The following is a 22,779-nucleotide window of genomic DNA, read 5'->3' as shown; positions in this document are numbered from 1 at the left end:
CTTTTGTTACAGTTTCAAGGTATTTTATTAATTTTTATTTATGTTCAGTGTTATCAACAACGTGATGTATTTCAAGTTTAGCATCATGTTCAAATTAAGAAGCTGTCACAAGAATCATAATGCACCGGAGTTTTACTGTAAGATCGCACAATTTTATCAGATGGAGCTAACATGGTTATCGAAGCAAGAAAAGAAATTATTTACACAATGTGGAGGGCTAATTGAGGCTATTCCCTCAACTTGGTATAGTCTTTTCCAGCATGTAAAACGTGCAATAAACTAAGGCGGGTGTTTAGGGGGACGAGCTTAGGATTGGCTCTTATGCTACCCAGCCCAGGCGCTAATGGATGGTGAAGGGACAAAAAAGGGTCCCTTTTAAAAAACTCGTTCTCATAATTTTGACAGAAACTTGTACATTGTGGATGTAAGAAAGGATGCCGTGATCGATGTTAATGTAGAAAATCGGGTCTCTCGTGCACTGCTTTGTGTGCATGTTGGGGTGACCGTGAATAAACATGCTTTTTTGGCCATATGGTAGTAATTTTATAAAGGTTTTAGTACTATAGTGATTTTATTTTGTTTTAATCAATCTATCTAAAACTATATATTGACGAAATGGATTAAGGACTCATCTTAAATTTGTATTTAAATATTTACAACAGAATAGAATTAGTGGTTTTGGGGATAACTTAAAGCCATAAGTTGAATGACCAGCACAAAGAACAAATTGAAAAAAGTTAAATATTTAAATAATAAATTGATATTTCTATGTCCTCCATATTGGATATTACCGGAAGTATGGGTTTTAAAGACATAGGTCTTATACATTGCATCAACGATAAGCACCAAAGAAAGGTTCCTGTACAATGTAATGATAGTAGCAATACGTTAAAACACATTTCAGTTACCCTCCCTAAAAAATAAGCTTATTTTAGTACAATGTCCGCCATGTTGGATTTTACCGGAAGTAGGGGTTTTTAATACCACTAATCTATATAATATATCCAATAATAGTACAAAACAAAGGTTTGTTCCAAATATTATGATAGTAGGATGATAATAACACATATTCACATGCTAGCCTTCAATATTAGGCTGATTTAAGTATGATGTCCGCCATTTTGAATTTAACCGGCAGTGAGACATTTTTTTTTCAAATGCCTACCTATCTGAAATTAAAGAGTAATAGTTGAGGAAGGTCTATGCCAAATTTCATGCTTGTAGCAGATTGTGCACAATTCGTCTGAAATATGCTTGTAGCCGCCGGACTATTTATAAGATATCTCATAAACCTTAGAAGATATCTAATAAACTTTATGAGATATCTTATATAACATTTAAGCTATCTTATATATTATAGGAGATATCTTGAAGTTCGAATAAATAGTAAAACGGCTTGCCATATAACTCTCTTTTATATATAGTCAAAGTAACATTAGATTTACAAATACTTTATAATGAATTCCTGTCCAGGACAAAATTTCAGGATGAAATAGTGTTCTTCACTATGAAATTGTATAAGGTTTTTTGGGACAATACCTCAAAGAGAAATACAGTCCATGCCGATATTCGTCTGTAAACTCAGCATTCACTCACATGCACTTCAATGTGAACACCATGTTTACTTGCGTTTACTTCCCATTAACTCAAACGTTTAAGTAGACATAAAAAGTAAACCTTTATTTTACCTCTGAGTAAACATAAAAAATGCATGTCTTCTATTTTTGATAAAAAGTAAACCCATATTTATCTTTTGTAAGTAAAGTTTGTCATGGTATCCTGGATACACTGACCTATCATATCACATTTCACATGACTAGCTACATGAAAATGGGCAACTGACCTTTTTTGAAAAATATATAGATAAATGATAACAATGAATTGTATGACACAAAGTGGTCAGGGCTATATATACTAGTTTCTTCTTCTTAATACTTATATTGTTGTTAATTCACGTGTAAAATTAAAAGCCTTATTTTTTTTTATATATCATAGGGTCTACTTAAGCTTTGATGTTTAGAGAAAATAATAAAATGTTTTGCTCATCAAATAGTTATTTCAAAATCATTATGTTAAACAAAAAAATACTTTCAATTCAAATGTTTGTCCTTGCCATACTGCCATTAAACTATTACAGATAAAACCTCTGATAACTGATTTAAATGGACTATACTGAAGTAGTTCAAATTGATCAGTGATCAAGAGGTGCTGTTTCATAATTTTTGTTTTGGCATGAAAGATTATTTATACTTGCATACTGAATATCCTTTCTCGATCCTACTTATTGACATTCAATTGATTAGAAATGTTGCATTCAAAATTAGACTTTTTGCGCTTTTTATTACAATCTATTTAAAAAGAAGTTTTTTTCCCTTTTTGTACCTTGTTGTGTTAACCAAGGATTTTAAAAATAAATATTTAATCTAAAGCACTGAAGACGAAGCAATTAAGTACACAAACATTTTATTCGAATCTCACATTGGATACAATACATGTATCAATATTATTTAACTTTAGTTACACAGTGTGCAATTCAGTGGCGGATCGAGAAATTTTCATAAGTGGGCCCCCCCTGCCTGCCTAAGCATCTTCAATGTCATATATTATTATTAGTTCCCTGCTGACAAAGTCGAAGGGGCTTAAGGTTTGCACTCTGTCAGTCTGCCTGTCTGTCCGTTTCTTTGTCTGTCCATCCATCAGTCCGGCAAATCAGTTTCCAAACTTTTTATTTATGCTTGAAGATATTGATTTGATATTTGGTGTATTGCTTTATCAAGACAATTCACAGGTCAAGTTCGATTTTCAAAGTTAAAAAAACTCATTTTTTTTTAAAAAGATTTCCAAAAGACATTGTAATAAGATAAATGACATTTTGGATTCCCCCTCCCCCCCCCTGTTCTTTAATAAATTGTTCGAAGAATTTAGTTGTAGGTTTGTCTGTTTATTTAATGTAGTTTATACCATGACAAGTGATAGTTCAAGTTAGAATTTCTTTCTATTACAATGAATTTGTAACAGGTAGTGGGTTATGTGTTGCCATGCAATACTCACAGAATGCTTGTTTAAATCAAAATCAATAAGCTTATACTACTTAGCATTGTTTGAACACAGAGTAACAGAAATGACCTCAAATAAACAATTCACAGATTATTTTGAGAGATAAAAAAGGACTTTAAGGTTCAAGTCTCTTTAACCATTGATATGACAGATTTATTGAGAAATACAATATTATTTATTGGTATTAGGTAATTTAAAAAATATTAACATTAAGTTGCAATTTAGAAGAAGTGGCATGTATTATGCAAATTAAGTGACCCACTGACATGACTCTTATACGATCTTATAAGCTACACTATTCACTAACAAATATACAATACTGTGGATTAATTAATATGCGTTGATACTATTTTTTTAAGGATTTCGTAGGTACAATGGAACCACAAATTCAAATGTTCATCGAATTACACATTTTCTAAAGGCGTGAATGCAGACTTTGCCAAAACAATGAAATAAAATTTCCACAAACCACGAACATGCAAATTTTCCTCAATCCGTGAAAATTGATACCCATCAAAAATAAATGAATCCACAGTGGTGCTATAGCAAGTTTTTGATGTCCACCACCACTGCTATGTAATTATACACATCATTCTTCCAACCTTTCCATTCGGGATTTTAGATCACTGTGATGTATGAACTCCCTTTCGTAAATAATTTTTTTATGACACTCCGTCCATGAAATATTGTCTCAATTTGAACATACTAAATGTTATTTTGGATAATCTTCATTTAACGAGACAACCATTACTATCGAATATTTTCCATTAGGATCAAATATAAGTTAATGAAACTTTGTAATTCCCTGGACTTTTTTGCTTTGATGGACACAAAATATCATTATACCATAATATCGTAGGACAATATTTTGCTTTACATTGATATCATCTATTCATTGAGCAACAAATTATTCATACATATCCAACTTAAATTCCCTAGTGTATTTATTCTTTTGGGGACAAAGTCAAGTTAAAAATTATTATGTTAAAACAAAACTTACTTTTATTCAAATGTTTGTCCTCGCCATACTGCCACTAAATTATTACAGATAAAACCTCTGATAACTGATTTATATGGAGTTATTTAGAGGTACAGTATCATAATTTTTTTTTAATACGAAAATATTATCTCATTGAATACTGAATATACTTTCTAGATCATACTTATTGGCAATCATCTGAAATGTGGCATTCAAAATTATACTTTTTACCTTTTTTATTCCAATCTATTTAAAAAAAAAGTTGATTTCCCTTTTTTTGTACCTTGTTGTGTTAACCAAGGATTTTAAAAATAGATCTAAAGCACTTAACATGCTTAAGATTGAAACAATTAAGTACATAGATATTTATAATTATACTTTTATGTGAATTGAATACGATACATGTATCGATGTTATTTAACTTTAGTTACACAGTGTGCAATTCAGTGGCGGATCAGGCTCTTGAATACAAAATGAGTTTGGAAATGTATATCCCATATATGCTAGTGAAATTGGTGTAATGCTGCTATATAAGTGGGTGAAATTTATAATTTCAAAATTAAACTCAATTCATTTGTCATAGATTCTGGTACTAGGATGACTGCTTATTTGAAATTCAAGGTATTAAAGTCTAAAAATGAGGCAGAGGAAGCTGTGTCTGTTTTTTCCTGCTTTGACAGAGTAAAAAAGGGAGAAATAGTTATGCCTGTTTCCCGCATTTGCTGCAGCAGCGTAAACAATGAATTAGTTTGTGATTAGGTTTTAATTAGTTTATGGTAACCACAAGTGGTTGCTTTCAGAAAGTACATACAGAGGATACTTGCCACTTATTGTCCAACCAATTCGAATGTAATTTTCAGCTGATACACATCTAGTCATATCTCTCATGCTTGATATCGGAGTCTAAGGCTGATACATTGTATATAAAAATTAGAATGAACCTATTTTTGTGGTAAATGATCCTATAATTTTCTTATGTTGCAGAAATGTCATCGAAGATTTGAACAAATGGAGTGAAGAAATATACATTGCTTGTCGGGTGATAGGTGCTGAACATTTTAAGGTTGCTGGTGGCAACTGTCTGAAGATTAAAGGTCATAGGTGATTTCCATGGCAACAGATAATCAGAAATTCCACCCACCTGCTTGTTTTTGAGTAAACCTTCTTATACGATATCTATATCAATAAAAACTTATGAAATTTCTTATTCTGTATTTATAGATTATCGTTGATCATCTCAGCGAGATTGATTATCTCGCTTGAGCCGAAAAAAGCAATCGAGTTGTGATGGCCAATGATAATCTGATTATTGCTATTTTACCTATGACGACCATGTCAATTTCATGTAAATTTAGTTAGCAACGCCACGTGTCTCCTGTGTTTCTAGCGATAATTTTCCATCTGAAGCCACATGAAAAATTACCACAAAAAAAGATCAAAGGAAAAATGCACAAAATAGCGATAATATATTTTAACAGCTGACGAGTGGAGAAACCTACTAAAATATATTTCTATTTTACAATAACACAATGAAAATAGTTTATTTACTTATATGTTCTAACATTATATATCTTCACCTAGAGTTTCTTTCTTAAATATTTTCTAAATTTCATATATTTAAAGACGAAAATCCCCAAAATTCTGTTGAAAATTTACCTCCAAACATATAACAAAAGTTGTATGGGTTAGTCAAATTACATCACCTGGACAAAACATTGATCTATGGCGTATCATTAGGGTCAAAAGTATATTTTGTTGCAAATGCTAAATTAAATACCGCAAATGCTATAATAGATATAGCAAATGCTATAATGGATATAGAAAATGCTATAAATAATACTGCAAATGCGGTAAATGTAACTCCAAATGCGAAAATTGTAACTCCAAATGCGAAAATTAAAACTGTAAATGCTATTTTTGTTGTGAATGTAGTATTTGCTATTCTCTCACGTATCAAAAGGTTCAAAAGTAAATTACAGCAAAAGCAACAAATTGTAGCATTTGCACCATTTACAATTTCATTTCGCAAATGCATTCACATCTTCATGGATAGTCTGGTCTTTGAAAACCAATTTAGTAGTTGTAAGGTAGTTTAGTATAGAGTCGTGGTATACTGACAAAAGATGTCTCTAAACATGTACACATAAACTCCAACTGAAACTTTTGGTAGACATGAGGGAGCGAAACTGGTCAGGTTATGATCACCATCAGGCACAGTTAATTATGTGTTTGTGATATTTTTTAGTTAATATGTAGTTTTACTACAACACTACAACATTGGCAAACTTAAGGGGTTCATGTACCAGAAACCAGAGTGTGATGGAAATAAATATATGGTTAATGAATAACCATTTACCCATCACAAGTCCCACTCCTAACACCTTGATGAGTCCCCTTTGTCTTAATCCTGGATCTGCAATTGCAACTGTTATGAACTATCAAATTTTCCCATTGATTAATACTTAAATTTTATTGAGGTTTGTTTAACTCTTTGAACAACTTTGACTGTTATGTCAGTATTGAAAAAGACTTTATGAATAAATGGTGGTAGATGTTAAATGTGTTAAACAAAGAATGCTTTTCCGAAGAAAAAAAGTAATGAGTGATGAAAATATTAGAGATAGTAATAAGTATGCCTTTATATTGGTCAAAGTTCTTTTATATTATAAAACTCATTTATTTTATTCATTTTATGAATTGCGCCAACAAAAGGAAGCTAGAAATAAGATCATGTGCAAATTTTAGTTTCACATCCAAATCTTAGAAATAGAAAAGATGTTAATTTTATTAAATTCACATTGCGATAAGACGTGTCACGGTACTTGTCTATCCCAAATTCATGTATTTGGTTTTGATGTTATATTTGTTATTCTCGTGGAATTTTGTCTGTTGCTTGGTCCGTTTCTGTGTGTGTTACATTGTAGTGTTGTGTCGTTGTTATCCTCTTATATTTAATGCGTTTCCCTCAGTTTTAGTTTGTTACCCCGATTTAGTTTTTTGTCCATGGATTTATGAGTTTGAACATCGGTATACTACTGTTGCCTTTATTTATAGGTTAAAGAATAAATTATAAATTTTTAATTTTTTTTTCTTTTTTGTACCAGAGTTTACAATTTAACACAGGGTGTAAGGTAGGTTTGAGTCTATTTCAGAGGAAATACAGTTGCTTGCATTACATCAATTAAACCTCAAGACAATTTCTTTGCTTTAAAATGTTAATAATAAGAATGTGTCCATGGTACACAGATGCCCTACAAGTTCCAAACTTTCAGTTACGCAGATGATTTAGTGTTACCGTCTGAGACACACCAGTGGCTCCAAATGCATTAGACAAACTAAATAAATATTGTATTAAATGGCAGTTGAGTGTAAATACAAACAAGACTAAAATTCTAGCTTTTCAGAATATTTATAAACAATCCCCACCCCTCTTGTTCAATGATAAATTTTTGACTGAAGTTAAGGACTTTAAATTTCTTGGGAATTTTATTAACTATAGGGGAAATTTTACAAAAACTACTGAAGAGCTGTCTAAAAAAGGTATTAAAGTTTTATTTTTATTGAGAGAAAATATATGTCAAACTTCAATTTTATTCCCACTAATCTGTCATGTAAATTATTTGATACTCTTATTAGACCTATTTTGACATACAACTCTGAAATTTGGTTTATGGATAATTTTCAGTCAACTTTTAGGGCATCAAATAGAGCTGCTGTAAATAATACTTTTTGTGACACTCTTGCATTAGCAGAAAAATATCCTTTTGAGAAGGTTCATTCTAAATTTTGTAAAGCAGTATTAGGATTGAAAAAGACAGCCACTAACATAGGTGCTAGATCAGAATGTAGATTTACTTTGGACTCTTATATAAAAACTCAAACACTCATGTATATTTTAATTTTATAGAATAAACTGTAATGATAGTAATCCCCTGGTTAAAGAATCTTTACAAACAAACATAAATTTACATTCTGCAGGAATTTATTCTTGGTACTCATTTGCAGATAAAAATTTTAAAGATATGAAAATAAACCCTGAAAATTACTCTAATATTAATGTACCTTTTAAACAATCAAAAAACTTGTTAAAATGTAATATTGAAAAGTGTGTTTCAGAGGAATATGAAAACACTACTTTAAATAAACTTTCAAAATTGGATTCCTCATCCAAACTTTGTCTTTATGGGAAATTAAAAACTAATTGTCAGTCTGAGGAATATTTAAATTGAAATAATTTTATACATAGACAGTAACTTTCAAAATTTAGACTGAGTGACCATTCTCTAGGCATTGAATTGGGAAGGTACAAAAACATTCCATGAGCACAAAGATTATGTAAAAAATGTGGAGTCCTAGATGACGAATTTCATTTCTGTTTGTATTGTGACATTAACATATCATTGCGTTCTAATCATTTTGCTTATCTTAAAGAATATGTACCATTATTTCAACATCTTGATACATTTAATAAACTAAAAAACATTCTAAACCCCATCCCTGAATTTGTTTGTCATATTGGAGTCTTCATTAAGCAGTCTTTAGAACTGAGGGGGTCAGACCCATGTCAGACAAGCTCATGATTGTGTTTTATACATCAATTTATAATTTGATCTCTTAAAATATGTTCTATTATATTGTATTGTATTTTATTGTATTGCATTGTGTTTAAAATGTATAAATGTTAGTTTGTATTGCTTGACCCTTATGGGTGTAATTTTGCAATAAAGATAGATATTATTATTTTCTATGTTGAGTGGACCGTGAAATTAGGGTCAAAACTCTAATTTTGCTTTAAAACTTGAAAGATTATATTATAGGGAACATGTGTACTAAGTTTCAAGTTGATTAAAATTTAACTTCATCAAAGACTACATTGGAAATAATTTCTTCGCCGAGAAAATCATAACACATTCTAATGTATATATAGTACACTAAAGGTACAGTCATAGAAAATGTCTTAATTCAGATTCTATTCTTGAAAGTTATTGCAATGATCTGTCTAACAAATCATCTTATTATAAGAATGTATTACTTGATGTTGAATCTTTTAAATGACGATAATGCTATTGTAAAATGTTGGTTTCTTCAGACTTTTTGTGCCCCATTTATGGGCGTTATGTTTTCTGGTCTGTGTGTCCTTTCGTTTGTCTGTCCAGCTTCAGGATAAAGTTTTTGATCGAGGTATTTTTTGATGAAGTGGAAGTCCAATCAACCTCAAACTAGGTAAACATGTTCCCTATGATATAATCTTTCTAATTTTAATGCCAAACTAGAGATTTTATCCCATTTTCACTGTCCACTGAACATAGAAAATGATAGTGCGGATGGGGCATCCATGTACATGGGACACATTCTTGTTTTTATTTGAAAACTTGGTTCTGCCATTAATTTTTCTTTACCATAGGCAAAGCTGCACCTAGTATGCCACTTGTCTATAATACTTACAATGTCGGTTTTTTTTCTTACAAAGTGGACATCTTAATTGTTCCATAACCTTTTTTAATCTATTTCTTAGCCGTTTTTTCCTTTTCCTGACCTGTTGATTATTTTTATTTAGTCAAGTGTGGTTCATTTGATCTCACTTCTTCATTGGTCAAAATTTTTGACATCACATTAAAAGAACACATCTCTTTCTAATAAATCAAATCTAACGGTACTAAGCATGGTAAACGCTGAGAAACTTTTTGATTGTTAAGATTTGAGAAAATATTGATGAAAAGGTTTAGTCTGCACAATGTTGAAAAAATTCCATCATACAACAATTTTAGCCTGTGTTTCTTTAAGTAATTGATTATAGTTATATTTTCCAGCTCATATTACAGAAACATATTGAAAATAAAACATCATTTCCTGAGATAGATGGAGGCACTGTTGTTGCTGATTTACACATTCTTATATCAACTGTGGATGACTTTAAAACAGGTATATTACAAATGTATTTCCTTTATGTTGATGACCGAGGATCAGTCTTAAAAAAAACAATCATAGCCAAAAGGCAGACATTAAGGAATAGTTTTGATAGATTTTAAAGACAATCTTGAAAATGTATTTTGCAATACAACCTTTGATCACCTTTCTTCTTAAACAAATCATAAACTTGAAAGCTATCTAGTTACCTAAACCATTTGATTGGGACATTCAATTAATATTATATTATTATTATTTCTATACCTAGGTAAAAGGGTAATAAACCAATTAACAGACAGCATTATTTTAGAGAAGGTGGCAGGACTTGTATAATATCAGCTGATTTCATTTGTCCTACATCAATGGAAAAAGAATCAGATAACCTCAGAAATAGTTTACACAATACATTAAAGGTAATATTGAAATGAAGAAGCTTTTTTCATCATTTAACAAACATTTCTAATTCAATGTCACTTAAAGGGGAACAAAAGTAACTACAAACAAAAACAAAAAAAAAACTACACAGATAATATAAGATTAAGCATTTCAAAAACCTACAAAAAACTCTGTTGCTTCAGAAGTGTCAGTTTTACCTGCTTCACTTGTTTTAATCATGTGAATAAGATGTTGCTGGTGAAAGGACATCATACAATATATAACCCAGTGTCTTGACACTCATTCATTTAAAATATAATTTATTGCTTGTCAGAAGCATTCATTTCATAGTAATTTATGATGGTCTAAATAGGTTGCACAGGATAAAGAATAATGATAAAAAATGTGGAGAATAGGTGTTTAAATATTAAGATTGAAAAATATGTAAAATAAAAGTAGAATAGAGAAAAATGTTCTAAAAGAAAGGCGAAAGTTACCAGAAGGACATTCAAACTCACAAGTTAAAAATAAACTAAAAAGAAAAAAAAAACAGACAAACAAATAATAGAACACAAAACAGAACATAGAAAACTAAAGACTGAGCAACAATAACCCCAACCAAAAACTTGGGGGTCTCAGGTACTCTGGAAGGGTAAGCAGATCATGCGCCACATGCATCACCCATCATGTTGCTCATGTTAGTAAATAGGTAAAAAATTAATAAATCAGGAATCCAGTATCTGAATCCTTATTTATAGTGAAAGTGAATCAAGAGAGTGACAATATAAATAGTACAATACTTCGACATCCTTTTCAAAATTTTGGCACTTTTGTTCATGTTACTTTATCTTTCGTTCTAAACTTGTTCCAATTATGCATGAACACTTTCCACTGCATGTTAAGAAAATCTCTAAATCAGATCTAAACAACTGGATGATTGTAAATGTTTATGTTTGCTCAGACCACAATACATGTGATATCATTTTATTTATGTTTTGCTAATGTTCTCTACATTTGTGTTTTGTAGAGCGAAGTCTTTCCATTATACTTCAGGAATATGATGTCTGCCTTAATATTGGGAAAACTATAGTCAACATAATCATTTTGAAATAAATATAATAAACAACTTGAGAATTATTGCTTTTGTCAGCCTTGTGTCCGTTTAGCCTTCTCACAGCTATGCTGTGCAAATTTATATCTAATATGCATAAAAGTAAATTTTGCAATCATTTAAAAGTTCACACATGCTCATTTGATAAAAATGTGCTGCAAATAAGACATTATGAAAAATTAAAAAAGGTATTTAAATGTGTATATATTTTTCTTCAAATCATTCGATAAATATTATTATGCCCCACCTACGATAGTAGAGGGGCATTATGTTTCTGGTCTGTATGTCCGTTCGTCTGTCTGTTCGTCCTGCTTCAGGTTAAAGTTTTTGGTCAAGGTAGTTTTTGATGAAGTTGAAGTCCAATCAACTTGAAACTTAGTACACATGTTCCTTATGATATAATCTTTCTAATTTTAATGCCAAATAAGAGTTTTAACCCCAATTTCACGGTCCACTGAACATAGAAAATGATAGTGCGAGTGGGGTATCCGTGTACTGGAGACACATTCTTGTTATTTTTTGGTATGATCACCAGGGGTCGAAATTGGCGCTGGTCCGAGACCAGTAGATTTTGTCAGCTGGTGGTCCGGCGGACCAGTAGAAATTTGTCGATAAAACTCACTGATTGCATGGCAATATCGGTTTGTTTGCAAACAAATTTACCTGCGAAATCAATTACGAGGTACTGGGGGTACTAACTAAAGAATTATAATTGATCAAGTTAATTAATATCTCGGGCGAGCGTCCTTCACAACAACCCAAAATGTGGAAAATTTCGGAAGGACCGCCGAACAAAAAAATAAATAAGTGTCATTCAAGAAGAAGATCGGAATAAAGTTTATGAAATTGACAAAAGGAAACGTAAATATCGAAAATCCTGAGGAAAAATCGCGAATAGTTAAATTATATAGTCGATCGCAATGTAGTGATTTATATAACATGTGAAAAATTTGTCCCGGCTATTGAATAGGCACCCTATGATCGTCGTGAGGATTGTGATGATGTGGAAGACAATGTTGACATTTTTTCTGTCCTTGATCCTGATTTTGATAAAGGAAATCATTGAGATTATCAAAACCTTTACCAAAATCAGGATCGAGACTCTCTCTTTTTCTTGTCTAACATATGTAAAAGAAAGCATAAAAATAAGAGTAAAAATCTATCATTTATATTAGTGTTCGTCAAATGAATGTCATTTTTGCAGGACCAGTAGATTTTTCAGTCCACTGGTCCGGCTGGCCAGTACACAAAAAAGCTTAAATTCGACCCCTGATGATCACTGAGGAGGGGTAGTAGTGAGTGTCATCCTAAATTCCTAAAAAAAAAAAAAACAAGAAAAATTGCTTAATCCGAAATTCTCATATTCAACAACTATTCATTCAAGATCAAAGGACTATGAAAAGTCTATGATGTTGAAAAGTACAGGTCAATATCAATACAGTGTTCAACAATGATTTCTTACATCAACTTTAGTAATTTAATGAAACCATTATGATGAAATTGTCTCCAAATGTTGTAGTGAAGAGCAATACAAGCTGTGTTTGTAACATGAATGATATTTGCAAGAATTTTGAATCTACAAAAAAGAGGTTGAAGATATCAAGAGAATATCCAAAACTCAAAAGTCAAAGAAAAACTGATAATGCCATGGCAAATACAATAAACCAGATGTTCAATTGATATTTTATAATGTGTCTTTTTATGTTGTAATGTTACACTACAGTTTCAGGTTAGGGTGAAGGTTGGTGTTTTTTAAAACATTGAAACCCACTGCATTTGTATGCAACTGTCCTTAGTCAGGAGGCTGATGTTCAGTGGTTGTTGATATGGTGCAAAAGTGTTTCTTGTTTTTTATATAGATTATACCGTTAGTTTTCCTGTTTGAATTGTTTTACACAAGCCATTTTGGGGCCGAGCCTTTTGTACTTGTTGATCAGTGTGAACCAAGACTCTGTGTTGAAGGGCGTACTTTGACCTATAATTGTTTCCTTTTTACACATTGTGAATAAGATGGAGAGTTGTCTCATTAGCATTCATACCACATCTTATTTCTATGAACTCGTGTACTTCGGAAGGGTTATCAGGTTCAGCTTCAGATTGTGATGTTAGTGCAAGTACAAATATTGACAGTGTGTCAAGTCTCACCGGAGGATGTCACAATTAAGAAAGAGAACTGTATCGTGGGTACATATGTACCACAATTGAAACATATTGATGGTCATATATAATATTTCATAATGGTTAACAAATTCATGATGCCTCCATAAGACTTTTGAAGGGATGACTTCAGTTTTACCCCTTGAAATTCTTTCTATACCTTCCTTGTAAGCAGTGACCCTGTATCAAGAAGATCTTGATAGGATACAGGCTCTAAAATATCATATTTAAAACTGGGAGATATATACTCCATTGGCAGACCCTACTGGAATGTTACTACATATAAATGGAAAGTTTACAACTGGGGAGCTGCCATCATCCCTTTTAATGGCTTTTATCCTAAATTTTGTTCTCAAATAACCTTTTTGGCATCAATTTCTAGAAGTAAGTCATGATATGACTTCACAGAATCCTGTATTTTAAGTTGGATTGGATGCATTAAACATAGTCGTTAGCTTAGAAATTATACCAATATTAACTCCTTCTCTACCAAAGAAAACATGAATGTGTATGAGCTTTAATATCTGGTGGACATCTATTGAATTACAAGTGGGAGTATGCTAAGCAAGTCAAGGCATGCTTTCCTCTTAAAATATGCAATTTGTCACTCTGCATTATGGTCTATAAATGCTCTAATAGTCTTAACCTCCTAATTTGTCGATAAAAACTACATATCTTCAGGCATTACCAAACTAATATAGACACATTTAAGAAGGATGGACTTGTACAACACTAAATGCCCAGAGACCTATTGGTGCTGCATAATTGACTAGATGTGTCAAAGCGACACAAATGGCCCCGTCCCAAAAAGTTGAAAAATCTGCAATTTCAATATAAACACATGTGGACACAAACATGATGGTAGTCTCACATATCATAAATCAGCTCAAAATCACATATCATAAATCAGCTCAAAATCTGGAGGGGAATAGAGAAAAAATCCGTATAACTGTGATTTTCAATAATTTATCAAAGTCCAAATCCCGTAATTTCGGTAAAATTAGTGGAGCGGAACGAAATTTAAACTTGATCTGTAACTCATCATGGTTAACTCACATACCAAAATCAGCCCAATATCTGAAGGCGTTTAGAATTTTGTTTTTGTATAACTGTGATTTTCAACAATTTCTCAAAGTCCAAAGCCAGTAATTTCTGCAAAAATTAGTGAAGCGTAACGAAACTTAAACTTGATCTGTAACTCATCATGGTTAACTAGCATACCAAAAATCAGCCCAACATCTGAAGGCATTTAGAAAAAAACTCTGTATAATGGTTTGTTGCAGAATGACGGAATGACGGAGTTACGGAATGACGGACAAGGGAAAACTATATGGCACTGACAACTTCGTTGCGGGGCCATAAAAATGAACAAAACATAAATGTACAAAAGTAATTTATGAAATAAATAATAAATTGCTGTAATGAGATCTATCCTCCATTTTCTAGTCAAGTTGGTTGTGTAAACATTTTTTTATAAGCAGTCCTTAGTTCTTGTTCTTGTTTAGCTATTCCTTCTTTACATAATGTCAAATATTTTCTTGTTAATGTATCTGTAAAATAAAATTGTTATTTCATGTTAATAAATACCTTTTGTTTAATGTATCAGAAAAAAAAAGCGAATAAACATGTTAAAAAAACAATCAGCTATAAATGAATTGTTTTACATTGTCATTTTGGAGCCTTTTATAGCTGACTATGCGGTTTGGGCTTTGCTCATTGTTGAAGGCTGTACGGTGACCTATAGTTGTTAATTTTTGTGTCATTTTGGTCTCTTGTGGAGAGTTGTCTCATTGGCAATCATACCACATTCTCTTTTTTTTTTATCTATGTAAATTTGTAAGTGAAAAGGCTGAATTTACACATTAACAAACTTTGTAAATAACTTTTATTACATAACTTCCAATAAAAAGCCTTAAAAACTATGCCCAAAAGAAAAAAGAAAACTTCATCATCACCTTCATTTTTGAAAAATAGGATTTTCTCTTTAGAACTGTAATGCTTTACAAGATAATATACACATTACTTATGTTTTACACCTTTGTGATATTTAAAGCCTTAGCTCCCTTGTTGGTTGGAAGATCAATATACATGAAGTAGACACATTTTAAAAAAGACATCACAAGGATGATTGTGGTCAGGATTGGTTCATTTTGGTCCAGGAGTTACAAAGAAGATTCTTGTAAAAAATGTTGGTTAAGGATTCTGGAAAATGACGCCAAGTAAAGGCAAAAGCTCAGGATGACAGGTCCTTTTGGCCAGTTGAGCAAAATAGCTTTCTACCAAATGATTTTTGTGTCATTTAAATTTGGTCTGTTGTGAAGAGTAGTTTTATTGGCAATCAATAGTTTTATTGGCAATCATACCACAAGTGGTTCATAAGTGTTTCTTGTTGATCGTTTTTTTTTTTATTTAGAAATTTTAGATTAATTAGACCGTTGGTTTCCTGTTTGAATGATTTTACACTAGTAATTTTTTGGGGCCCTTTATAGCTTGTGTTCGATGTGAGCCAAGGCTCCATGCTGAAGACCATACCTTGACCTATAATGGTTTACTTGAATTACTTTTCAAAATTGTGACTTGGATGGAGAGTTGTCTGATTGGCACTTATATCCCATCTTTCTATATCTATCACATCTTCTTAAAAAATCTTTATTTATATTTTCTACCAAATAAGACCAGTACCACTTTTATAATTTTGAAATGCCTTTCAGTAAAATATATTAATTAGTTTGACATGAGCATTATGATCTCAATACTACAAATTCTCATTTCAATGACAAATTGATACAAATAATCAACGTACCATTTTGTTTTGATTGCTGTAAATATTCTAAAGCTTCTTCATAATTCTTCAAATGATAACAAGCCACACCTTTTCTATACAAAGCTTTCACGTTTCCCTTGGAGGCCTCTAATACATTGTTACAATGTTCTACTATCTTCCCATAGTTTGGTTCTTCTTGTTGTAACATGCAAGCTGAAAAATATGCATTTTATTGAATAAGAATAAAAGTTAAATAATCTGCATTGTGAACCACTACTCTAATGCTCAATACTAAGTAAAATTTTATTAGAACTATTAAGTTTTGCAAAACTATGTTTAGACACATTAGAAAAAAATATTGAAAAATTGGTCTGCAGACTAGTACTAGTTTGATGGATTGATTGCAAGTCTATTCAGCAATCCATTATGATGTATATTTACAAGGTTAGGGAGCTACCATTTGATTTTTATGGGGGGGCTAGGATGAAAAATTTTGTCCTGCATTTTTTTTTAGTTGTAATCTCTGTCCTGCCTTTTTATTTTTCACTCTATTCGGTCCTGCTTTTTTTTTTTTAGTTTATCCTGACTTTTTTTTACATACCGGTAAATTGTCATCCTGACTTTTTTTTTATTGCAAGTGTCTCATCCTGCCTTTTTTTTTTTACTCAAAACTCCTGTCCTGCCTATTTTTTTCAAATTTCATCCTAGCCCCCCCCCATAAAAATCAAATGGTAGCTCCCTTAAAATTATCATTTTATTGATTAGTCCTGTGATATTTTGACCTGTTATTCAATTGTTGTTGGTAAATACATGTATCTGTTGTATTTGTTTTTAGTTTAACCCTTTCCTCCATGGATTTTTTTTTTTACATACTTGATTCGCATAGGATTTTTTCAATAAAAAAAAATCATCAGGTTTAAAGTATTAATGCATTGTGAAAACGAACATTTCATCAATGAAATTCAAGTCAGATATTCTCATGAATATCCTTTTCATATGGGATACAATTTTTTTTAAGTCTAGTGCAGACATTTTGTAGTCAATGCGTTTCAAATGAGGTACTACACAGGTGTCAAAAGGCGTTATTATGGAGTAAAGGGGGTGGCGTCAAAAAGCGTCATTATGGAGGAAAGGGTTATATTAGACAATAGGGTTGATTGAACAGAATTGTACCACATTTTGTCATGCCTGGATCTTAGATTGTAAGATTATACAGTTTTGCAATGTTTTGTGAGATGGGAAAGATGTTGCATAAATATGATAAATGAAATCTCTCATTTTAAATTTTGAAATCACTATTTGTATACAATGGTATACAGTATATTATACAGAATTTCAAGAAATCCCAATAATTTATCCAATCTCATTCAATGTTCAGCAAATATATTCAATATCTGATTTTGAATTATTTTCCTTTCAAAGAGAGCATACATACATTGTACATGTAGATGTAACAGAAGGGTCTATAGATAATGAACCAGTAGTGTATCACAAAGAACATCAACAACATGGTGGAATTAAAACATCAATCTTTAGGGTCGAGGATTTTTGTTATATCAACATTAAATTTAGGAGTATGAGATTTCCTGCAATTTTTTTACTAGATTATAAATATACTGAGTGCCAATGAAAACGCAACACTTGGTTTTTCAAAAATAAGATTTATATAAGAAATGATAATCTCTCAACATAAATTGTTCTTGAAAATTAACAATTTTAACAATAGATCGATATCAAACAAAAATGTTTTATTGTCATCTTTCGGGCGCAATAGGTACACGAAACATCCAATGTCGAATCATCAACTAACAGTCCTAACGAAAAATGTTACAACCCCGTGGTGCAGCGCAATCTCGACAGCGCCGTGGAATTGATCATCCTGGACGTTTAATGTGATCCCGAGGAATGTTATTCCACTTGACTTTATGATATTGGAGGTGGTTTTCATCGTCTAAAACATGTCAAATCGGATGCAAAATTTGGTCGATCGGACCAAAATCCGGCGAAAAGCATGACTTTTAGCCAAGGCGGGTGCCAAATGTCTGTGTAACCACCATTGACGTTTTAGGTACATAATGAATGACTTTTGGTCTAAAGAATTTGATATTTACGCCAGACGGCCGTTTAGATGTCACTAAAGAAAGACTGTGGTGCTCTTTAACAATTTCTGCACAAATGGTGCTTTACTGAAATTGCTCCAAAGGTTCTACCATGACCACCATTAAACACTCGTGACATTTGGACAGCCATCATAGTCGATATCGGATATGTGAAAGACCAAATGTATTGGTCTTGCTGAGCGTTTCTTGCTTTTTGTACTCCGGGATGTGGCTTATCATTAAATGATCCATGTTGGTTGAATTTGTGGATGATTTGGGTTATTGAAGAGGCTACAACTTCAGTCTTCTCGTAATTGTATGCTGTGAAAGGCTTTATTGGATCATGCCCAAAACTGCATGTCGCTGGTTGTCGGAAAGTCCTGGCATTTACGCAGATGTTTTCTGCAGTTTCCTAACAATAAGGGTGGGAAAATTCATGACATTAGCCAAGCTTTAAATGACAAAATCGTGAAAATGGTGCGTATGTTGAAAAGCGGTGAACTCGGTTTATGTTCGTTCAAAATAACCCTTACTTCGCATTTGTTCCAAAAATCACTCAACCGTAAAGTTGATGAAAGTTGTCTTAAAAGTCATTTTCAACCAACTATACAAAGTTCTAATAAAAATAAAATAAAAATTATATGATATTTTGGGAAAACAAAAGTGTTGCGTTTTCATTGGCACTCAGTATATTAGCATATGATTTCCTGTGAATTTATAAATCTGACTGCCAAAAAACTATGCTGGCATGCTTCATGATAAACTAAAATTTTCATTCCCTGCATAAGCAAACCTTTAGGAGCTCATCCATAATAAGCACCTGCCTTACACTATATTACACATTAAGGTTTGGGTTTTTTAATTGTTGAAGGCAATACATTTTTTTTGTAAATTGACAAGAATAATTTAGCATCAAGAAGCGACAAGAAAACCTAGTACAGGTTAGCAATGGTACAAGATAACTATGATTAGTGCGGAATTTCTCCCATAGACAACCATACCATGGTATCCGGATCGTTCGCCCTGATTACATGTTCGCCCTAGGTTCGTTCGCACTGAGTTTGTTCGCCCTGATAGTCCGTTCGCCCTGGGTTCGTTCGCCCTATATTCATTTATGATATGAATATATTACATTAACGAACGAAATATATATATCTATTTATATATTGAAATATATGTATATCTATTAAAAGTTAAATACAGAATTTTTGCCAAATTTATATTAATTAAATAAAGTTCTTGGATGCATTGTTACACTTTATTTTATAATTACTGTTGATTGAATTTTGATTGCTGATAAGGTATCATTTGAAATCTTTGATATCACTGATTGTTATATGAATTGTCCTTGATGGATTAATAATGAAAATAACATTTTTCTCAAATAAAATAGTCAGCTTGGATGGGTAAAAACACTGATCAATGACAAGTGATCAATGTACAGGAATTGATCTTGTATAACTGTTACTGAATATTTTTATATTGTTAAAATGTATCAATAAAGTTAAATTTAGACTTAGTCAAAAGTTGTTTTATGTCAAATATTTTTTGTTGTCTTTGAATTCACAGAAACTTATCTTCGTAGCAGCAAGACAACAACTTAGTCTTCAGTTGTTTCACACGCAACACTATACTAAAAAATAAAATCAGGGCGAACAGACTTGAGGCGAACAGGTATTAGGGCGAACAGAAACTAGGGCGAACCAGAATCAGGGTGGACGGACCCGGATTCCCATACCACATCCTCATTTTTACATGTACAAAAAATGTATATTTAAAACATTGTACATGCATGAAGCCTAAACCCCAAACCAAATTGGAAATTAAGTATTTCAGTGTCAATCAACTGCCAGATTACAGTCTAGGCTTAGTCCAAATAATTATGACGTCTTGAAAGGCTATTATAATTTTTTTCTTTGACACCTTACATCGATGTAAGGCGTCAAAGAAAAAAAATATAATAGCCTTTCAAGACGTCATAATTATTTGGACTAAGTCTAGGCTATGCATAATTAAAATTCACCTGCTAAATTATTATAACAATCTGCCTTCAATGTATTTGTTCTATCTTTAACTTCTGTTGGAATATCTGTACTATCTGCCGACAGACCCATTAGGTTTCCTATATTCCTATTTTGACCCACGGCTTTCAGTTGAATTATTGCTCTGTGATATTTGCCAATGGCAACTTTATAGTTTTTTGCTTTATATTGTTCATTGCCTTCCTTTTTAAATCGTTCTGCTGTTTCAATTTTTTCCTTGTCGCTGACGAGCTTAGGTTTTTCAGAACTTTCCATTTTTCACGTGTGGAAGTAAACAGGTAAACAACAATCTTGTTTTTGGTTGTCGTCATCTAAAACTTTTGTGAATAAGGAAATCAATGTATATAATAGTTTGATACAACTATTTTAGAATTAAGGGAGTAAGTCCAATTTCTTTTATCAATATCAATATCATTATTTATTGTTTCACTATAAGGACATACAAATACATCATATTACCGCAAAGATAAATGATATAAAAGGGACAACGATGTACCAACTGATAGGACCGAAAGACACAACGCAATGCTTGATGATAATTAATTGTATGCCAGGTATTTATTTTGCTTAAAATTGATTAGATATTATTAAATAATTTAATTTTGAATAATATAGATATTTTTTTTATAAATTGGTTTTATGTCTTTCGGGTCTGTCAATTATGCAGTATGTTGCTCCATTATGTATGTATGTATGTATGTACTCGAGATTCCGCCAATCTAGACGCACCCCTTGATTGATTGCAAGGGTACAGCGGATCCATGTACACTCCCTAAGGATTAATGGAGATGTGTCCTTTACAATATTATCCCACCACCAGAACAATCCCCACCCAACACCACCTAAGGGAGCGTGTAGGACACCGGGAAGTCTGTTATTATGGTGGAGGAAGCCGAAGTACTCGGAGAGAACCACCGGGCCACTCGGTGGAAACAGACAAACCAGAGAGATATCAGAAGATTGATCTCCAGGTCAAAGTAGGGGACAACTTTGACCAACCGAGGCCCCCAAAGTACCCATTCTAGTTTAAACTCCGGTCTGGGTACCAGAGATGTGTGTGAGAGGGTGAAAATTACCCTTCTGATGTACTGATATTTTTTAGCACCCCGAGTGAGAATCGAACTCGGGACCTTCAGCACTGTAGCCATCGGTCTTAACCACTAGACCACGAACTCACATTCGTTAAACCTGAGACTACTATAACACATAGTCTCAGGTTAAACTGAAGTCATGGTCACTGACCGGGAGGGTTGACTCAACAACTGCATGCTAGATGCATGCATATGCATATAATGTTTTGTTGTTTATTGTTTTTTTATGATGTATTGTATTATTTTGTTGATTTATGTATGCCTTCAACCAGTGGGAATTTAATGTGTATTATTCAATAACCTACAAAACATACATTGTCACTGTGTTGTAGTAGTCTCAGATCACACCGAGAAAAAGCATCACAATATGAATAGAAGGTTATCTAACTGGTAGAATTTTGAAATACAATGTGAGATAGCTCTTATAATATGCTTTCTGTATATCAAAAGAAAAAAGGGGTCTCCGTACGCTATATCATAGATTACCTTAGCCGTATTTGGCACAACTTTTTGGAATTTTGGATTCTCTATGCTCTTCAACTTTTTACTTGTTTGTCTTTATAAATATTTTGATATGAGCGTCACTGATGAGTCTTATGTAGACGAAACGCGCGTCTGGCGTACTAAATTATAATCCTGGTAACTATATAATATAATAGAAAATAGAAAGACAATCAGCTTCTAATGGAAAGGACTAGGAGATAACCAGATAACAAACAGACAGTCTACGAAACACTACAGTTTAGCAAAAAAACATTAGTCATGTATACAAAATTTTGTTTTAAAGTAAACGAAAAACGCTGATTGCGCGCGGCATTGAGACAATTATACACAAGAGTAAAACTGACGTAGATATAAGCAATTATAGGTTAGTAATGAGAAAAACCCATGTCGTATTGTCAGTATATGTTTTATGGCAATCAATATGCGACACTTTAATAAACAGTTTATTATTATATATAAAAGCTACACCGATATGAAAACGATGTGAAAACTAACGACCTAACTTATAACAATACAATTAAAACAATTCAAATATGACATTTTGAACAAACGAAAACCTAGACTGTTGGCCATAGTTCTTAATAAAGCTTGTGTTGTTTCAATACCCAATAGATACAAGAAAATGTGGTATGAGTACATGTGTACAATGAGACTGTGACAACCCTCCATTCAAGTCACAATTTGTAAAAGTAA

The 22,779-nt window shown here is 32.2% G+C and overlaps 1 protein-coding gene and 1 long non-coding RNA gene across 2 annotated transcripts; one reads left to right on the top strand and one right to left on the bottom strand.

Moving 5' to 3' along the window:
• Positions 1-9,766: 9,766 nt before the first annotated feature.
• Positions 9,767-11,438, top strand: LOC143066682 (uncharacterized). The gene is made up of 3 exons (XR_012975737.1): positions 9,767-9,958; positions 10,212-10,356; positions 11,346-11,438. It is a non-coding gene; the product is annotated as an uncharacterized LOC143066682 (long non-coding RNA).
• A 3,524-nt stretch (positions 11,439-14,962) lies between these two features.
• Positions 14,963-20,807, bottom strand: LOC143069623 (tetratricopeptide repeat protein 9C-like). The gene is made up of 3 exons (XM_076244350.1): positions 20,473-20,807; positions 16,390-16,563; positions 14,963-15,136 (listed from the first exon to the last, which is right to left on the bottom strand). The coding sequence occupies exons 1-3, from the start codon at positions 20,744-20,746 to the stop codon at positions 15,033-15,035; spliced, it is 552 nt and encodes a 183-aa protein (XP_076100465.1). The 5' UTR covers positions 20,747-20,807; the 3' UTR covers positions 14,963-15,032.
• Positions 20,808-22,779: the final 1,972 nt, after the last annotated feature.

Source organism: Mytilus galloprovincialis, chromosome 3, assembly GCF_965363235.1.
Source record: "Mytilus galloprovincialis chromosome 3, xbMytGall1.hap1.1, whole genome shotgun sequence".
Classification (NCBI taxonomy): Eukaryota; Metazoa; Mollusca; class Bivalvia; order Mytilida; family Mytilidae; genus Mytilus; species Mytilus galloprovincialis.
The sequence above is the reverse complement of the archived record's forward strand: the minus strand, read 5'-3'. Positions and strand labels throughout refer to the sequence as shown.

Bases quoted from the DNA above. Each gene is read 5' to 3' on its own strand.
- LOC143069623 (XM_076244350.1), bottom strand. From the start codon at position 20,746: ATGGAAAGTTCTGAAAAACCTAAGCTCGTCAGCGACAAGGAAAAAATT. The intron at 16,564-20,472 runs GTGAATTTTAAT...CATATTTTTCAG, and splicing joins TTGTTATAATAATTTAGCAG to CTTGCATGTTACAACAAGAA. The intron at 15,137-16,389 runs GTACGTTGATTA...TTTATTTTACAG, and splicing joins ACAGCAATCAAAACAAAATG to ATACATTAACAAGAAAATAT.